The following is a 20,963-nucleotide window of genomic DNA, read 5'->3' as shown; positions in this document are numbered from 1 at the left end:
GGTAGAAAAAATATTAAAAAATTAAAGTGTTCTGCACAATCGAGCATAAATATATAATGTTTTAAGCGATATGGGCGCATCTAAATTTGGCGTTTACTTTAAGATTTTACGATTGCATTGTCAGTCGATGGATGATCCAGAATTACCCAGAATTCGATTTGTTTATAATAACTGATCAATTTCATGTTTTCTTCATTAAATTTATACCTGCCCAAAATTGATGTTTCATCCATTTAACTGCAAACTATCATTTATTTAATGGAATCCAGTTCCAACGCAGGCCGCCTTAAATAACCATGGAAAAACCACAATGGCGTAGCTCAAAAACTAGACTAGAAGTTGAAAATTTATAATACACCAAATAGTCTGGTACAAAAATGGAACATGTTGAAAATTTGCCGGGGTATAATGTAAAACATGAAATTCGAAAAATGTAATGATATAATTTCTCGTCATTTGAACATTGGGTTGTTATGTAATCCTTTTTCAACAGTTTGTAATTGCAACGTTTATTTATTCGAAAACGTCGTTATTAAGGCGTACAGAAAACGACACTTTCACAAACATTTGTCAACAGTTTGGATAGTCTCCTTCAGAATCATCTAATATATGACAAAAGAAACCTGACACGAGTATCTTGTTAGTCAAATCTTTTACAGATTGTTGGACTAATCTTAAAGATAAAACATATCGTTGACGGGATAAGAAAAATACTCATGACGTTAACGTTCTCTTTTACCATGGCGCTTGAAAAAGACAAATGTGCTGTCATGTTCGGCCTTGCAGCAATTTTAATACTTTTTTACAATTCTTTTTTTGCAAAATTCTAATTGATAAATTACATATATTTAAAATTTGTTTTAATGATCAATTCTATTTATCCAAATCTTATTCTTATAATGATTGAAATTTTACTAAATCATAGTCGACATATTTGTTTGCTTTCTAATCTAGGAATAATTAGCTACGGTAAACGAAAACTACAACATTTTATTATTTTCGTACATTATATCTTGTTTTTTACATCTAATGTTAACATGCACATTTTTATTCAATTAAATGATATAAAGAAATGAAACATACTTTATTCATTCAACTTTAAGATGTGTATCATTTTTCGATTGTCCCCACTATCAAATCTAACAACAGTTTTGTAATCATATATTTAAGTTGTAATCACACTTACGATGAGCGACGTCCGGCATTTTAACAAAAGGACTCTTTAAGGTATAAGAACATAATTATTCACCCAATTTGGTTATAAGGCATTGGCCTTATATTGCGAACAGTGGCAAATGCTTTGAAAATATATTTGTTATATGTTTTGACGTCACTACTTATGACGTTGTGATACCATTTAGGCTGCACAGTTAGCGCATTACCATGTTTGCTCAAATATGCTGCGTTATAATTCTTGTATCAATGCTAAGATGATATTATACGAATAAATGTAGTGTTTTAAATATGATTTCTTAATAAATGTTATTGAATGTATGGCTTTATGACGAGTATTTCTGGATCATCCCTCGTATGTAATTATTTACGAACATATCACCGCAAAAAACACTCAGTTTAAAATTTAAACTGAGTGTTTTTTTCTTTAAATAGCAAAATGTGCATGTTTTACCACAGGCTCGGCAATTACCTGATTTATGAGGTTACACATTAGCACAGTATATAAATGTTATTTTTGTAACTGATGTGATCTTGTCTTACGGGTGATTTGTTTGTTATTCTATATGCGTGTCAGCAAACTTGCATGTGTGTGTTATTTTTTATCCTCGTATTATCATTTTCATTGTTTTTTGTAAACTTGTTACTGAAATAATGGATGGTAAATTAAAAATTATTCTTTTCCATAGCTAAACATTCGGCAGGGTTTTTACTTTACTAATTTCTAATGGCAGTAAACGAAACAATTTCTTTAGATGTGTATTGTTTTTCAATGAAAAGGGCATCTTCAAATGTCAGTAATAAAAATATAGCAAGAATATAACGGGAACATATGTAACTTAGAATATGAATAGAAATACAAATGAAATAAAAAAAACCATAATAGATAGATAACTGGACTCTTCATATTAATGAACTTCTTAGAATTTCATCCGTTCAGGCAGCCGCATGCTATAAGCAGTTTGCAAGTGCAGATATGTGTGTAAAATGTGATGTAGTCATAACTCGTTAACAATACTTGAAAAATGTTTTCTTACAATCACCCAGTACAGTAAGGCACTGCAATGTATATATACGTGCATTGAATAGGTTCTTCGTCTTTACCATGCAGAGAAAACACGTTGGTGTACTTTAAAAACCGACAGTAGCCGAGACCTGGTAGATTAAATGATTATTATCTAACCCACTCTTTAAATACGAAATTCAAGTAGATTGTGAAAAACAGTATCGCGTACATTCACGCCATCCTTGCTTGGTCGATTTATATTACATCGTACACTGTACAGAATATATGCAGCTTTTTTCAAGATTGCCCAAAGGAAGAGTGATCAAAACTGTGAGAATTCGTTGCATTGCGATGGTATCTTTTACGTACGATATCACGGGGTTTTAATATCTACAATTACCAGAACAAAAACATAGATCTATATGTTAATATTCAAACAAATATATCTATAGACGTGTTGAATAAATATCATAATATTATAGTGTTCTGCAAAATCGAGAATAAATAAAAACAAATTAATGCTTAAACCTGGATATTAGTCCGATCATAATTTAAGTTGTGAGATATGATATTAGTAGTAGTAAATAAGGCATCCGATGCTCCGATAAATCCCTTGTCCGCTGACCTGAGGTGGACTTATCCGTTGACTGTGCAGTAAATTGACCTGAGGTGACTTTGTCCGTCGGCTGCTAAGATAGTTTTATTAAAATGTCATTGTGTTTATAGAGCATTTTAAGCAAATTGATTAACTAAACCATATGAAATGTATCAAACCAATATTATACTATTCAGTATAATTTACCACTGACATCCAGACGTATAACACTTTACTTAATAAATTAGGTATGTCTTTTACTCAAAACAATTGTCATATACAGAGTACCTAACATACAAATGTAGAGTACTCTATATCGCATTCTTTTAACAAAAACAGAGATAATCAACAAGAAGTAAAACAATATTCAGTTATATAAATACATGATTATGATAATTTTCATATACATATGTAATGGAGGTAGTTGTCATTATCAAAGTAAAAATAAAGTTGATGTTAAATGTCAGCCAGCAGCATTTAAACGGGAAAATATTTAAAAAAAATCATTTTACAAAATAACAACTTTAGCATTACTTGAACTATACAAGCATTAACATTAGGAGAAGGTACAATGTTTACCCATCATAATATGCATGAAATAAAGGTACTAGCAGTTTAAAGAAAATTGGAATGAAAAGAAAACTTTCAGTATTGAAAGTCAAAGTTGAAAATGTTGAATATTAGAAATCTCAAGTCCAAACCTTTAGGAAATGTGCTTTTGAAATCTAGTGTAAATATTATTCAAACAAATATACACCCTAAGGGAAATTTTAAGATTTGTCCATCAACAGTTCAATTCATCCTTTATATTTTCTATAAAATTCAAGTCTAATGACTTTTGTAGCGCGTTCATCGCGTTAATTTTTTTAACGTTCAGATAAACTGTTATTCTCGCAGTATCGGCTGCTACGCCATCCTTAAACTTCCTAAACGTTAATACAAAATATCTTAGTTTGAAGCACTTGGTACAAAGCGGATGTCAGATTAAATAAAATTGAAATAAAGGTACTAGTAGTTTGAAGAAAATTGGAATAAAAAAACTTTCAGCAGTCACAATTTACATAGATTAGACACTTAGAAATAACAATATTACTATAGAAAATGAAAATCACCAATGTAACTGTTTCTTACATTTATGTGTAAAAATATTGAATGTCAAAGTTGAAAATTTGAATTTTAGAGATCTGAAGTGAACGTTTTTAAATCAAGCAAGCCCAAACCTTTAGGAAATGTGCCTTTGAAATCAAGTGTAAATATTATTCAAATAAATATAAACCCTTATGGAAGTTTTAATCTTTTTCTAACAGCTATCCTTGTACACAAAACATTGTTAATTAGCATTTCTATCAGTAAGAATAATCTGAATACCAAAACACCTACCCCAAACAAAATCAGCTTTAATGTGAAATCTTGAGAGGCGATATCTTCATAAAGAATTAAAACAGTATATCCTTGTGCAAGCCGTGATATTGGCGGTTAAAACTGTAAATCCACAACTAGCAAACACCAACATTACAAACAGGTGGTTAAACTCATAAGACAAAAACGTGTACATTTACATAATTATAATACAAAAAATTTGACCAGCTTGCGAATGCAAGCTAACGATTTGATAGCATGGTGCCATATGAAGTATGAATCCTTAGTCTTTTGTAACATAAATTTAGCTTTACAGAGTCACAATCATTTTGTTTAAGGTACCCCCATCCAGTTTAACTTGAATGTATTTAATTCTATTTCTAATGTAATCTTCAGGGGTCATGTCTTCTAGTTCTTAGTTGATAAATTAGAATCTGCATGCCATTTCTTTAACGTAGTCTTATTTTTAAACCAACAATGAAATCATAAAATATGACTAGCTTGTTAACGATATAAAATTTGTATTTTAAATTATATAGTGTTGGAAGTGTCTATGGCTATCAATATCTTCATCTGAACTGTGTTATTTAGTACTGCAAATCGGAGCTATATTTGATAGTTCATAAACTTGTTTTTTAAAAACATTTTTTCTATGTAAATTAAAAACAACTACAAATGCCAGAGGTATATATCGGAAATTGCATATTAGAATATCATTTACATTAAATTATACGGAAGAATATAGTAGTAGATTTGCCCGCTCAACAGTTAACTTCATCCCTTATATTTTCATTCACATTCAAGTAGTCTAAAGGCTTTTGTAGCACGTTCATCACATTTATGTTTTTAACGTTCATAACTGTTAAGTATTGGCTGGTACACCATCCTATAACTTCCTAAACGTCAATACAAAATATCTTAGTTTGAAGCATTTGGTAAAAATTGGATGTCAGATTACCGTTAATGAACATAATGAAAGAGATACTAGTCTATCTTAACTTTCTAGTGTAGTACCAAATGTTTAAGAGTGGGCAAATCTACCCCAACATTAGTACAATGTTATGTCACATCCATATGATGAAGCCACCAAGCTGTGGTGGACAAACACAGTGTTAGAATAACTATAACTAACATTGTCTTTTTGCAACTTTGCGTCTTCATGCGCTATCACATTTATTAGACATACGTGTAAAATTTGTTTGTTAAGAAATCAATTAAATGAAATGATATATCATGTCTATCAGCAGTATCTAACTATCTGTTAGAATCCACGATCCAATATTGAGCCACATATGAGACACATGCACACTTATAGCTATAACCTTTAACTTGCTTTTACTTTAATAGCATGGTCATTTATTAGTTAACGAAAATCATACCTATAAAAATAAACAGACAACATAATTTATCATTTGACAAAAAATACATATTTATTCAAATATTTGTTAAAATCATATTTGAAATTAGACAGCGAGACACGATTGAATCTATTTATAAATCACTCTCAATACTGCATGACTAATTTTTATGTTTTACCTAAAATGTCTGCCTATCAAAATGGGCTCAGATAGCTTTGAGATTGTGCATATCTAGTAAAGTAGGCCGAGGTAATCTCTAAATGCTAACAAATTTCCATGTACCGCTAGATTAGGTTGAGGGGCATGTATATAGAGCAGAAAAACAGCAATACTTTATTCTGTTTCACAAGAATAAGGGGCCTTAGCTTTCTATAATAAATAAAAAGTTGTCCTTTATCCCATTTTAATTTGGTATTACATACAAATATGTAAAAGTAAATCTTTTTAGGTTTTTGTTCAGGTAAATACACAGCTGAAAGAACGGCTAGGAGAAGAACACCACATAATTACCCATTTGTGAGAATGTTCTTTGAACTGTCTGTCCAGAAATTTGATTCCTTTGATAACTTAGGAGTTGTATACACATGAACAAGCTAGGTGGATAACACTTGACAAAAATATGCAGTAGGTGGCTGAATTCATTTTACAACATGATTGTCCAATTCTTTATACATGAAGAATATGAAGGGGCATTTCGTTCAAAATTAGTATTTCAATTTTACTATTGTATATTTTTACATGTATACATTTACATGATTTATATTTAATTTATAAAGAATTTTGTATTTATAATGCATATAGTAGAACTTTTATCTGATTTCTAAATAATAATAGAAAATATGTTGCTATGTAATGGTGAACCTTGTTTGTATATGTTTGTTACCTAGACAAACAGTTCAAAGACCTTTAATTGTTATACATGTATGTATATTCTTTATATGTATATAGCTACAACACTGAATTTAAAAACAACTTTTAAATATACAATATTAAAATCTATGATTAAATGGAAATTGCGCTTCTTTATTTTGCCATATATGTAGTTCATTGTTATTCCAATTATTAGCTCACCAGAGCCGAAGGCTCAGGGTGAGCTACTAGTATCAAAAAGGGATACTCCGGCGTCCGTCGTCATGCGTCAACAATCGTCTTCTTCTCTAAAACCGCCGCTGCTCAGATTTACTTCAAATTTGGTCTGTAGCATCCTTGTGACAGTCACACTTGAATTTGCTCAAGTCGTTTCAATTGGCCCCTTTTAGGGGTTAGCAGAGCTAAAATAGAAAAACCTTTAAGTATCTTCTACTACAGAACTATTTGATGGATAATCACCAAACTTGTAGCATTCTTGGGTAGTCATTTATCAAATTTGCTCATATTAATTTGATTGGCCCCTTTTAGGGGTCTCTAGGGCTAAAAATAGAAAAAAAAACTTTTGACATCTTCTTTTTCAGAACTAATGAATGAATGATCACCAAACTTTGTCTGTAGCATTCTTGGGTAGTCTGATATCAAGTTTGCTCATATTAATGTGATTGGCCCCTTCTAGGGGCAGCTTAAACTAAAAATAGAAATACCTTTAAACGTCTATTTCTACAGAACTAATTGATGGATGATCACCAAACTTTGTCTATAGCATTCTTGGGTAGCCTTTTATCAAGATTGATATATTAATTTGATTGGCCCCTTTTAGGGGTCCCTGGAGCTAAAAATAGAAAAAAACTTAAGACATCTTCTTCTATAGAACTTTTGATGAATGATCACCAAACTTTGTCTTTTATTTCTATTTGTCTTTTCCATGATTTAAATTATCTGCTTCAAGTTGAAGTAGTTTTCATCATCATCAGCACCATACATGTAGATGATGGCCTCTTGCACATTTAATTTTTGAATTGTTTTCTTTACCTTTGAACATCGTGGTTAAACTGAGTATTTTTAAAATTAACTGCGCTATTGATATGTTACATCGTAAATGTACTGACTTCTACGTTTACATGCAACCTGGCACATAAGGTAACCAGATGCAACATAATGGTATCAAATAGCGGTAAAAATCGGTACACATTAAAGTCAAATGTTGATGAAATACAAATAATGTTTTTATTTGCTCACTGAAATAAAGCGTTAAATAATCGTTACGTACATTTTACAGAACCAACATTATACAGACGGACGGCAACACTATGTATGTTTTTTTTCCAAAAAATTATGTTTTGACAATTGTGTCTTTTTCTCTACAAAACTCCTCTCATGCTAAGAATTTGTACACAATATATACTTTCCTACATCTTCTTCCACTATAGTTACTGATTCATCAGAGAAACCTTAAACAGACCGAAGCGGAGATAGTTTGAGCACTCTTTTTCTTTTTTGCAGAACGCGGTAGATAAACGTATACAAATTAGGATCAGTGTACTATTTTGCAGTGTTTGTAGCACTTTTGTTTGATTTTTACGCCATTTCCTTTACCTTATCCGACGTTACGTTCTGGTTTGATTATCATGACGACAATTTTTGTTTTTTTGGCTATTTACCTGTCTATTTTGAACTAATATTTAAACACCTCTTAAATACTGAAAATGTATAAAAATTGAACCTAAGTGAGAATTATTGTATCTCCATAAAATTGTAAAAAGAAAGAATGTGAAATTTTGTACTATGTTGGTTTTCTCATGGGGCGGCCCATATATATTTGGATTTTAGTAAAACACGTTTGGAAATTTTATTGTATTTTTTAAAAAAAATATTTGGACTTGTTGAATGCATTCCCATGCTTTTTTGAATATTGTATTACTTAAATATTACTTTGTAAGAAAAACTGGTCAAAACATTTGACTGAAAAATTTACTCATACAGATCTTATAATTTTACGTAGCAATTTAAATCTGAGTCCTAATTTTGATGAATACATACTTGATTGTGCATTGCATACTTAGAATAGGTTATTATTTAAGTGGCTTTTGTTCCTTCTTTTCTTGTGTTTACACTGTAAGGGACAATAACTTTGTCTTTGTCTGTTAGACCAAACAATACCTATTGAATTCGTTTTGAGAGGCAAATGACAGTACGCAGAAAACAACAAGAACAGAATCATATGCTGTATACATCCATTATAACGAATGAAAAAAAGAATTTCATTTTATTCTGCGTCAAAATATGTTGCTGTGTTACATTTAGAATAATTACATGCGCCAATACCAAATTTAATAAAACCCTTAGTTCTAGAGTTAATGTAAAAAGGTGATAAATCCATTCAAATCCATTTTCACGAGTGCGAAAATGATTCTTTTCTCTACTTGCGAAAACTCAATACAAAAAAGTCGATATGTTTTTATTCATTAATTTATTCGTTACAAGTCAATACATTGATGACTTCAAGTAGGATCTGTCAGATCAAAGTAAGAGTTGTCAGGTTTGATTCATTTTCCTCCATACTCACCAACTGTCAAATCAGAGTGCTTGCCCTTTGGTATAGGACAACAATAATTAGTTGTTATGCACATGAAATTTTTTCCACAATCTGCATCATCGTTGCAATAAAGAAATTGCCCATTTTCACCCTTTTTAGGAATTGCATCTCTACCTGAGACAGTGAAGCACACGTGTACTGCCAATGAAATAAAGAAGAAATACATGGAAATAAATTCCATAAGTAAATAGAAATATTGTTGCTAAAAGCTAAAAAGAAAATAACACTCTAATATTGCCATAGAATTTGCATTTATTCAGATAAATCTTTATCTCTTTGGCAAGACTTACATTACTGATTGCATCAAGTTTTTGTCTCTAAAATCTTTTTCAAAACATTTTCGCATCATTACCTTTAAGTAGACAATGATCGTGTCGATTCTACATATGGTGATGCTTATTATTTGTTGCTTCACATATACTTTAGAGTTCATAAAAAAGTTTTTATACCCACGCCTCTCTTCCTCGCCCCCTCTAAACAAAAACGTTTAAAGCTAAAAATTCATAACTCTGTTTTGCGCAAGTTTGCTTAAATTTGGAGATATTGGACTTTGTTTTTTCTCTCAAAAGTTCTCCATAGCATAACCTTAAGTCAATATGATGTGCCATATTGAAATCTCGTAAAACCCTTTTGCCAAACGGCATGCGGTATCTTAGGATAGTTTATGGTTAAGTTATTTCAAAATGACATAGTCCCATAGCCGCAGATCACAGTGTATTGACATGACATATTTATACATTTGTTACTTACTTCTGCAGACAATATTGTTGCAGGGATTTTCCCCAGCATTGTTATCAGTGATTGCATTATGGTTTGAGCACACACAAGTACCTTCGTTTTCAATCCCACAAGACTGAAAGTATAATGTATTGACAAATTGACCATATTTTACATGGCACAGTTCCATCTAAATTAAGTTTCTCATGTTTTTATGTAACCCCTCGAAGGAAATTACATGTATTTAGAAGTACATGAATACACATTCCTTTATGCGGTATAGTAATGGCTAGAGGGTATCTGACAGGGTGATAAAGGTTATAAAATAGATACTCATTCGACCCTGCATACAAGACACATTAGGTGATATTGTCCTTGGATTCGAATACATATCGAAGTCGATAGCTACGATGTGCATGAAAGATCTGATAAATCACTCTTGCCACCCTTGCTGTTTTTTTCTCAACTTTTTAGTCGAGCATAGATGTCCGTGCAAATAAATGTCACTTGCCACTACGTGCATTATGTCAGGCACAAGAATTAACAGCGGTGCGGAGCAAGTGGTTAAACCACTCCGCCACGGACATCCCCGGCTGTTGGCTGATTTGGAATAAAGCCAAAATAGTTTGAATAAAGAATTGTAAAATCTTTTCATTCTGTCATTTTAAAACATGTTTAAAAAGCAAACAAAAACATTTAAACAGAGTTCAATAATCACAACTTACATCATAGATATTTTTGCCCTCGCACAGACTTGCGTTTGCATTTACCGTTTGGATAATTGTCTGAAAATAAGAAGGTAAAAATACTGTTATTGAAGTTGTGTATATTGTATATTATTATGCTAAAAACAATTTTCAAACATCGAAAAATATGTAACATATGTACTGCAAATATTTGTACATATTATATGTAATTATGAAAATATATGTATTCATTTCTTATTGAAAAATTTGACTTAGACTTAGAAAATAATTTTTATTACCTCCCTTTATTTACATGAAATGTTAAATTCGGTAATATCTTTATAAATAATACTTTTTGAAACTTACAAAATTGATAAATCTTAATTTGAGCATCATACTTATGATATAAAATGATAAAAAAATGTGTTGCAGGATCTTTAAACCATACATGGCGCATTTGAGCCTACAGTTAAACACTTGCTTATCGCGTTAATTAGCGGTCTACCTTTTTAGTTTTTTTGAAAATTTTGTTACATAACAGCTTTATAGATACGTTAAAAATATTTACCTCTTCAAATGTAGCAATAGGTAAAGGAATGAAAACATGCATAATAAAAACAATCATTACTGAAATATAACTACATTGTAGTTTATTTGTATTAAAATATGAATAAGTGTAGAAAATATGAATAAGTGTAAACATATGAATAAGTACAAAAATATGAATAAGTATACAATATCAGTAAATGTAGAAATATAAAAGAAGTGTAAGTATGTTAAATATACCAGTGCCAGCAGAATAACTACGAGAACTCGATCCATTTTCTATATAACAGATTGCGCAGATGACAATATCACGGATTTGTAACGTTCCAAACTACTAAATACTAAAACAAACGTATAGAAATGTTAATATTTCAGCCCATATATATATAATAAAAAAAAAATTAATAAATAAAAATAAATAACTTAAATATATAACGCCAATTAGCACGCAGAAAAAGCAACGGCCGCTGTGGTGTAGTGGTTAGCATACTGGACCGGCAATCCAGAGACCCGTGGTTCGAGTCCCGGCTGCGAAGTGCCGATTTTTCGTGGGATTTTTCTATGTATTATTTCCTGTTCATGACTTTCCTTCTTTCATATATATATATATATATATATATATATATATATATATATATATGAATAATAATATTAAAATATTAAAGTGTTCTGCACAATCGAGCATAAATATATAATGTTTTAAGCGATATGTGCGCATCTAAATGAGGCGTTGACTTTAAGATTTTACGATAGCGTTGTCATATGACGGATGATTGAGAATTACCCAGAATTCGATTTGTTTATAATAACTGATATATTTCATGTTTTCTTCATTAAATTTATACCTGTCCCAAAATTGATGTTTCATCAATTTAACCGCAAAATATCATTGGCGACGCCGGTGAGCGGCGTCGTCTCTTATGGAATGCTTTTTATTTTGGCCTATGGAAGGAGCTATTATTATTAGCAAGTGATGTCATGTTGTGTTAATTAGTTTTATTTTGATTCATAAAAATCAAGTAAACAAATATGTTGTTATATTTGTATTTAATAACTTCATGTAAAAGCATGTACATTGTGATATTATTTTCACGAAATTGCAGTCTCAGTTTAACAGCTATTGATTTTATCCATATAACGGTAATCTATTGCACAGAATGATTGTTTTTACAAAGTGTACCAGTATCCGGATGTTGAAAGCTATCCGATTTTCTGCAATTACTGCATTCACATGACCATCTAACATTTTATGAATACTTTCTACCATTACTTTGCATGGCATAGTAAAACTGAGCCTGCAACATTTCATAATTTTGCTTTTTATGGTGCTCTTTTGGGTTTCAGGTTTTCTCTATTTTAAGGGGAAGTAACTCATGTTTACTAAATTATTTGTTCTTTTCTGTCTAACTTAGGTAATACTTACTATTTTTGTTGTATAAAATTTACCACTTGTAAGGTCATCAAAAGCATAGAGGCCCTGAGGAGTGAATATTGATAGATTTTTATTTTACTGGCTTATAGACTGGATTTTTCTAGTTTGTTCAGTTAGTACATACCTACATGACCTACAGGTATTCTGCTACAGGAATCTTCTAATCACTATGTGAAACTAATTATTTTTTCTATGTGTTTGTATATAAATTGTTAATAAAATAACCTTTGGTAAAAATGAAAGGTAGAAAATTAAAGCTATGCATATAGGTGCTCATGTCCATATATTAAAACAGAGAAAGGATTATAACATCCTGATGTTATCAATTTTAAACACTTGATATATATGCAGTTAGTTATATAGTAAAGTCTAATGGAAGGTTAAAAGAGGGACAGTATTTGTTACTGTAAGAGATATGCATTTAATGTTTAGACACTCACACAACTCAATCTTTATTATATGATATAGACTACAGTTTGTATTTGGATTTTTTTTACTTTTATACTATACATTATAGTTTTCTTTCTACAAGATTTTGAATTCCATCCAAGTACCAATGTTAATAGGATGTTATATTTATTTTTACTGGAAACTGGGAATTATAAATGTAATGAGCATACATGTGTATCTTAGTATATGGATATAATGTGTATTTCTGTATTTAAAGAATAACAGTTAAGATGGATCAGACTTGCATTAAAAATTTATAAATGATAATACATTTATTGATTAGTCTACAGGTTATAGGTGTTTAAACCCAGTGTTAACTGACTAAAACTTGTATCTATAATACAGTTTATACATTATAGTTTTCTTTCTACTAGATTTTGAATTCCATCCATTAGTACCAATGTTAATGTTAATGTTAGGATTTCATATTTATTTAATAGAAACTGGGAATTATTAATGTTATGTGCATACATGTATCTCTTAGATTGATATGATGAGACTTATAATATTTCTGTATTTAAAGAGTAACAGTTTTGACATTATTATTAAAGGGATGAGACTTTCATTAAAGTTATAAATGATAATACATGTATTGATTGAAAATGTCCTTAAACTTGGATCAAGCAATATAATTAATAAGTCTCAAAAAATCATATTCTGAATAGTTTTTCTAATGTCTTTCTAACATGTGCATAGTTTGAAAAGGACAGCTTCTGTCTTATCTATTTGTAATGGAGGGACACCGGTCTCAACCTCCAGGTCTCCAGAGTCAACCCAACAACAGACTTTTCATAGCCTAGATTGTTACTTGCCCTTGAATAAATTTGTGCTCTAAATTTTATAGTGGGTGAATTTTGCCACATGAAAACCAACAAAGTACAAAAAGTAACCGGGCGCCAGATGAAAACATGAAAATACAATCTACCACAAAGTGGTTCGTTTGTTGCATTTTCATGTTTTCGCCCGGTGCCCCTGATGCAAAATACAAATCAGCCTTCACAAAATTTCTTATCATAGAAAAAAGGTTAGTTTTTTATCTGTGCAAAAAATAGATATTGTACATTTATTAGTACAGTTATATTCACTTTCAAATTGACCTATTATAAATCATGCCACAACCAATAACTGTCTAAGCCCTTTTTAGCAAAAATAACAATATATACATTGTTATTTTGATTAAGACTATGAGTATGTAAGGTTTTTTTTCTTATTTGTTTAAGAATTAATCTACTTGTTAATTTAAAAATCTAAAAGTATCTGTCACGGTTTAGAACTGTTAACTATTTAGGGGAGAAAATGTGTAAGCGGTCAGATAGCTTAATCGCTACAGCCGCGGTACATTATTCTGTGGGTCACAGGTTCAAGTTCTGGTCAAGCTGAAAGTTTTTCTCATCCTGTGACTGCATATTACCCTGAGTTTAATTCACTATGCTCTGTAAACATCAGAAATTTAAGGACACAAATCAATATAGTGGGAAATATGTTGTGGTTTATAACTGTTTCATTATTAAAGAGAAAATGTGTAGCCGGCCTGATAGCTCAGTTGATCTTCTGACAGTCATGAGTTAAAGTCATGGTCAGGCAGTTTCAGTCAGGGTTTAGAAGTGGTTTTTCAACTGACACATGTTTGATTCATGTAACATATTGTATTAAATTTGAAATGGACAAAGGCAGTATTGCATGATAGTTTTAGATCTACAAAAGGCATTTGATACAGTTGATCACACTATACTGCACTGAAGAAGTTCTTCTTCTTCTTCTTCTTCATGAAACTTCAAGGTAATGACATTCTTACATGGTGTCTTATCTCTGATAGACAGCAGCTGGTGGATGTGGACTGGTTCTCATTCTATTACTACTCCGAGTACATATGGTGTCCCCCTACGTCCTCTTTTATGTCTTATACATGTCAATGACATGTCTTGCAACCCTAAGCAATAAAGATTTTATTATATGCAGATGACTCGGGTATCCTTGTATCTGTGTAAAATAAATCTGAAGAAATTCTCTCTTAATGGCTGAGTCCTATACCCATCCCGTCTATTGCACTACACCAACTACTCAGCTCTTTTGACATCTCCTGGCAAGACAGAGTCTTTCTTTGGGTTCAACTTTCAAACTTAAAAGGGTCTAGCCTCCAGGTCTCATGTAATGATCTGCTATAAAAGTACACATCTTTTGCTCTCACAACATTTACGCGTGGCAAACCTGATCCATATTTTTGGCCGTCGCCTTTCAGCATGCTCCCTCTTGCACTCATGCCACTCTTCTCTTGGTCTATTCTCAATCGGAATCCGCTCCACGCAGCGCCGATCCTAAATACCCCATCCCCCCCCGGCAATACCCTGACTCCATTTGAACTACCATATCTCAAACCACCTCTCTTAACATCACTCCGAAATGCTATACAAAATTGGGACCTAATGTAAGTGAGAATTATTGTATCTCCTTAAAATTGTAAAAAGAAAGAATGTGAAATTTTGTACCATGTTGGTTTTCTCATGGGGCGGCCTATATATACATTTTTACAAAATGTATAAGACGAAAACAACAGCTAAGTTTAACTACTTTAAAAGAATGTACACTGTGTGTCTGTTATTGGCCCCTATAGGCCGTGTATTATTGGATTTTAGTAAAACACGTTTGGAAATTTCTTTGTATTTTTAAAAAAAATATTTGGACTTGTTGAATGCATTCCCTGGATTTTTTGTGCCCCCACGTTAGTGGCGGGCATTTAGATTTACCCTTGTCCGTCCGTCCTTCCGTCCGTCCGTCCGTCCGTCCGTCCTTCCGTCCGTCCTTCCGTCCGTCCGTCTGTTCACTTTTGTGTCGCACGTAACTCAAAAAGTATTTGACCTAGAGTCATGAAACTTTACAGGAATGTTGATCAGCATGTGTAGTTTGCACCTGGGTATTTTCGTTGGATATTTTTAGTATTTTTCAGAGTTATTGCCCTTGACTTAGTAAAATTTTGCAATTTTCAACTTGTGTCGCATGTAACTCCAAAAGTATTTGACCTACAGTCATGAAACTTTACAGGAATGTTGATCAGCATGTGTAGTTGTGCACCTGGGTATTTCGTCTGGATATTTTTAGTATTTTCAGAGTTATTGCCCTTGACTTAGTAAAAGTTTTGCAATTTTCAACTTGTGTCGCATGTAACTCAAAAAAAGTATTTGACCTAGAGTCATGAAACTTTACAGGAATGTTGATCAGCATGTGTAGTTGTGCACCTGGGTATTTTCGTCTGGATATTTTAGTATTTTCAGAGTTATTGCCCTTGACTTAGTAAAATTTTGCAATTTTCAACTTGTGTCGCATGTAAACTCAAAAAGTATTTGACCTAGAGTCATGAAACTTTACAGGAATGTTGATCAGCATGTGTAGTTGTGCACCTGGGTATTTTTGTGTGCATATTTTTAGTATTTTTAGAGTAATTGCCTTGACTTAGTAAATTTTGCAATTTTTAACTTGTGTCGCACATAACTCAAAAAGTATTTGACCTAGAGTCATGAAACTTTTCAGGAATGTTGATCAGCATGTGTATAGTTGTGCACCTGGGTATTTTCGTCTGGATATTTTTAGTATTTTCAGAGTTATTGCCCTTGACTTAGTAAAATTTGGCAATTTTCAACATGTGTCGCACATAACTCAAAAAGTATTTGACGTAGAGTCATGTTAACTTTACAGGAATATTGATCAGCATGTGCAGTTGTGCACCAGGTATTTTTCGTCTGGATTTATTTAGTATTTTTAGAGTTATTGCCCTTCACGTAGAAAATTTTTGCAATTTTCAACTTGTGTCGCAAGTTTCTCAAAAAAGGATTTGACATAGTCAATAAAACCTTATGGGCAGGTTGCTCAGCATATTTTAGATTTGCACTGGGGTTTGCTTGTGGATTTATCCAGTATTTGTAGAGTTATTTCCCTGGACTTAGTAAAAAGATTGACAGAAACAGTGTCCGCGGTGGGGGCACCCGTCTCCTATGGACACATTTCTAGTTTAATATTGTATTACTTAAATATTACTTTGTAAGCAAAACTGGTCAAAACATTTGACTGAAAAATTTACTCAGTAAAATCATACAGATCTTATAATTTTACGTAGCAATTTAAATCTGAGTCTTAATTTTGATAAATACATACTTGATTGTGCATTGCATAATTAGAAAAGATTATTATTTAAGTGGCTTTTGTTCCTTCTTTTCTTGTGTTTACACTGTAAGGGACAATCACTTTGTCTATGTCTGTCAGACCAAACAATACCTATTGAATTAGTTTTGAGAGGCCAATGACAGTACGCAGAAACCAACAAGAACAGAATCATATGCTGTATAAATCCATTATAACGAATGAAATAAAAAAGAATTGGCCTATTATTTCATTTGATTCTGCGTCAAAATATGTTGCTGTGTTACATAAGTAGTACCTGGAAGATACATTTCTCTAAAAATGAACTTTTTTAGGTTTCTTAGAATTATTACATGCGCCAATACCAAATTTGATATAAGCCTTAGTTCTAGAGTTTATGTAAAAAAAGTGATGAATCCATTCAAATCTATTTTCACGAGTGAGGAAATGATTCTTTTCATGACCAGATGACTATACTTGCGAAAACTCAATACAAAAAAGTCGATATGTTTTTATTAATTAATTTATTCGTTACAAGTCAATACATTGATGATTTCAAGTAAGAGCTGTCAGATCAAAGTAAGAGTTGCCAGGTTTGAATCATTTTCCATACGGACCATCCGTCAGTAAACCAGAATGCTTGCCCTTTGGTATAGGACAACAATAATTACTTGTCATGCACATGAAATTTCTTCCACAATCTGCATGATTGTTGCAATAAAGAAATTGCCCATTTTCACCCTTTTTAGGAATTGCATCTCTACCTGAGATAGTGAAGCACACGTGTACTGCCAATGAAATAAAGAAAAAAAAATAAATTCAATAAGTAAATAGAAATATTGTTGATAAAAGCTAAAAAGAAAATCACGACCTTATCTCGCGATAGAGTTTGCATTTATTCAATTATTATTGTCTCTTTTTTATTTGACTAGATTTGCTGTTGTTCATGGTCATATATACGAATGATCAACTAAAGGTAAAAATTCATGACTTCGTTTTGCGCAAGTTTGCCTAACATTAAGTCAATATGATGTGCCATATTGAAATATCGTAAAACCTTTTGCAAAACGGCATGCGTTATCTCAGGACATTTCATGTTAAAGTTATTTCAAAAAAATAAAGTCTTACAGTCGCATATCACTGTATTGATATGACAATTTTATACATTTGTTACTTACTTCTGCAGACTAACTTCATGCAGGGATTTTCCCCAGCATTGTTATCAGTGATTGCATTACGGTTTGAACACACACAAATACCTTCGTTTTCAGTCCCACAAGGCTGAAACACAATGACAAATTGACCATATTTTACTTGGCAGTGCCATTAAATTTAAGTGTCTCAAGTTGCTATAAAGGCCTCAACAGACGGTAGGATTTTGAAGTACAACACCAATAAAAACTAAGATGTACAAGCAAATCTTAATGTGTGAAGGCTACTATTTCTTGAATTTGTAAACCTTAAGTCTAGATGTAAGGGAAAGGACATGTTCTATTTTGAAAATCTTGTCGTACAGATTTCTACAGACCTCCCACAATGACAAGTACATGTTTGTAACAGATTACCAAATTATCTCCTGATAATGAGTGTAATGAATGAAATTCCAGAACAATTAGGGCTAGAAGGTAAACATAGTAGAAAGATGGGATAAAAACGATTTTGAAAAAACCCTTCAGGAGACCCAAAGTTGTTGTATGTTCGAATCCCAAATTGTTCCGAAAATGATTATGTCACGGTATTGAACTGTTTTCTAATCAGGGGATTTAGTTTGTAGGCGACCAGTCAGTAGAACCGCAGTACGGTATTCCGAGGGTCCCAGGTTTGAGTCTCGGTCAGGCTGCACATAAAAGAAAATTTAACAATTTAAAAAGAAAATGGAGGCGTTTCAATCATTACTCATGGAGAAAAAATATTTAGTGAATAAAGTATGTAAGGGTTAAATTGTGAGAGAATTTTTTTTTAGGGAAACCTGGGATGATTCATACAATGCAGAATTACGGTCTAATGCAAGTGTTGTATTGCTTTGAAAATTGTACATCTTATCCCTGATTAGTGTTGCAACAATATGTTGAGGCCTTAAGAAACCACTCTTATATGTATTTAGAAGTGCATGAATACACGCTGCAGTATGGTATTGGCTAAAGAGAGTATCTGACAGGATAGAGTAAAAACGTTTATAAAAAAAGATACTCTTTTCGACCCTGCATACAAGACAGATTAGTTAATATTGTCCTATAATTCAAATACATATCGAAGTCGATAACTATGATGTGCAAGGGAGACCTGATAAATCACCCTTGCTGTTGTTTTTTTTCTCAACGTCGAGCATATATGTCACGTGCCACTCCGTGCATTATATCAGGCACAAGAATAAATAGCGGTGAGGGGCAAGTGGTTTAACCACTCCGCCACAGACATCCCCGGCTGTTGGCTGATTTGGAATAAAGCTAAAATAGTTTGAATAAAGAATTGGAAAATCTTTTCATTCTATCATTTTTGAACATGTTTAAAAAGAAAAGCAAACAAAAAACACTTACACATTTTTGAACATGTTTAAAAAGAAAAAGCAAACAAAAACATTTACAAATTTTTGAACATGTTTAAAAAGAAAAAGCAAACAAAAAACATTTACAAATTTTTAAACATGTTTAAAAAGAAAAGCAAACAAAAAACATTTACAAATTTTTAAACATGTTTAAAAAGAAAAGCAAACAAAAAACATCTACACATTTTTGAACATGTTTAAAAAGAAAAGCAAACAAAAAACATTTAAACAGAGTACAATAATCACAACTTACATCATAGATGTTTTTGCCCGTGCATTCGTATGCATTTACCGTTTGGATAATTGTCTGAAAATATGAAGGTAACATTAAACCATACATGTGCCTACAGTAAAACACTTGATTATCGCGTTAATTATCGGTCTACCTTTTTATTTTCTGTGCAAATTTTGTTTCATAACAGCTTTATAGATACGTTAAATATATTTACCTCTTCAAATGTTTCAATTTGTAACGGAATGAAAGCATGCATAATAAATTCAATCCTTACTGAAATATAACTTCATTGTAGTTTACTTGTTTTAAAATATGAATAAGGTTAAAAATATAATTAAGTGTAAAAATATGAATAAGTACAAAGATATGCATAGGTGTACATAGGTATCAGTTAATGTAGAAATATTAAAGAAGTGTAAGTATGTTAAATATACCAGTGCCAGCAGAATAACTACGAGAACTCGATCCATTTTCTATAACAGATTGCGCAGATGACAATATCACGGATTTGTAACGTTCCAAACTACTAAATACTAAAACAAACGTATAGATATGTTAATATTTCAGCTCACATATCTATATATAGGAAGAATAAATATTTAAAAAAATAAAGTGTTCTGCACAATCGAGCATAAATATATAATGTGTTAAGAAATATGTGCACATCTAAATGAGGCGTTTATTTTACGATTTTACGATATCAGTCTTGATGTTATACGACGGATGATCCCGAATTACACGGCCTTTGTTTATAATAACTGATAAAATTCACGTTTTCTTCATTGAATTTATACCTGTCCAAAAAAATTGATGTTTCATCTACTTTATTGAATTTTTTTTGAGTTAATGGCATCCAGTTCCATCTCAGGCCGCCTAACATAAGGTTTCATGGAATCGCCACAACGGCGTAGATCAAAAAACTAAACGTAATAATACACCAAATTATCTGGTACAAAAATGGAACATGTTGAAAATTTGCCGGGGTTTAGTGTAAAACGTGAAACCCGAAAAATGTCATGCTATAATTTCTCGTCAATTTTTAGAAAACGGCGCTTTCACATCTTTTTTCAACAGTTTGTAATTGCAACGTTTATTTATTCGAAAACGTCGTTATTAAGGCGTACAGAAAACGACACTTTCACAAACATTTGTCAACAGTTTGGATAGTCTCCTTCAGAATCATCTAATATGACAAAAGAAACCTGACACGAGTATCTTGTTAGTCAAATCTTTTACAGATTGTTGGACTAATCTTAAAGATAAA

General features: G+C 31.8%; 2 protein-coding genes and 1 non-coding gene across 3 annotated transcripts; 1 reads left to right on the top strand and 2 right to left on the bottom strand.

The window, feature by feature from the left end:
• Positions 1 to 8,814: 8,814 nt before the first annotated feature.
• LOC132757016 (uncharacterized) lies at positions 8,815 to 11,285 on the bottom strand. The gene is made up of 4 exons (XM_060748191.1): positions 11,147 to 11,285; positions 10,400 to 10,459; positions 9,708 to 9,810; positions 8,815 to 9,095 (listed from the first exon to the last, which is right to left on the bottom strand). The coding sequence occupies exons 1-4, from the start codon at positions 11,180 to 11,182 to the stop codon at positions 8,908 to 8,910; spliced, it is 387 nt and encodes a 128-aa protein (XP_060604174.1). The 5' UTR covers positions 11,183 to 11,285; the 3' UTR covers positions 8,815 to 8,907.
• An 84-nt stretch (positions 11,286 to 11,369) lies between these two features.
• On the top strand, positions 11,370 to 11,446 carry Trnaa-ggc (transfer RNA alanine (anticodon GGC)). The gene has a single exon. It is a non-coding gene; the product is annotated as a tRNA-Ala (tRNA).
• Positions 11,447 to 17,413: 5,967 nt separating this feature from the next.
• LOC132757015 (uncharacterized) lies at positions 17,414 to 20,284 on the bottom strand. Its single transcript, XM_060748190.1, has 4 exons — positions 20,134 to 20,284; positions 19,718 to 19,771; positions 18,098 to 18,200; positions 17,414 to 17,707 (listed from the first exon to the last, which is right to left on the bottom strand). Exons 1-4 carry the CDS (start codon positions 20,167 to 20,169, stop codon positions 17,520 to 17,522), a joined length of 381 nt encoding a protein of 126 aa, XP_060604173.1. The 5' UTR covers positions 20,170 to 20,284; the 3' UTR covers positions 17,414 to 17,519.
• Positions 20,285 to 20,963: the final 679 nt, after the last annotated feature.

The sequence above is a fragment of the Ruditapes philippinarum genome, unplaced genomic scaffold (genome assembly GCF_026571515.1).
Source record: "Ruditapes philippinarum isolate M1 unplaced genomic scaffold, ASM2657151v2 ctg114_1_1_1_1, whole genome shotgun sequence".
NCBI classification, from domain to species: domain Eukaryota; kingdom Metazoa; phylum Mollusca; class Bivalvia; order Venerida; family Veneridae; genus Ruditapes; species Ruditapes philippinarum.
The sequence above is the reverse complement of the archived record's forward strand: the minus strand, read 5'-3'. Positions and strand labels throughout refer to the sequence as shown.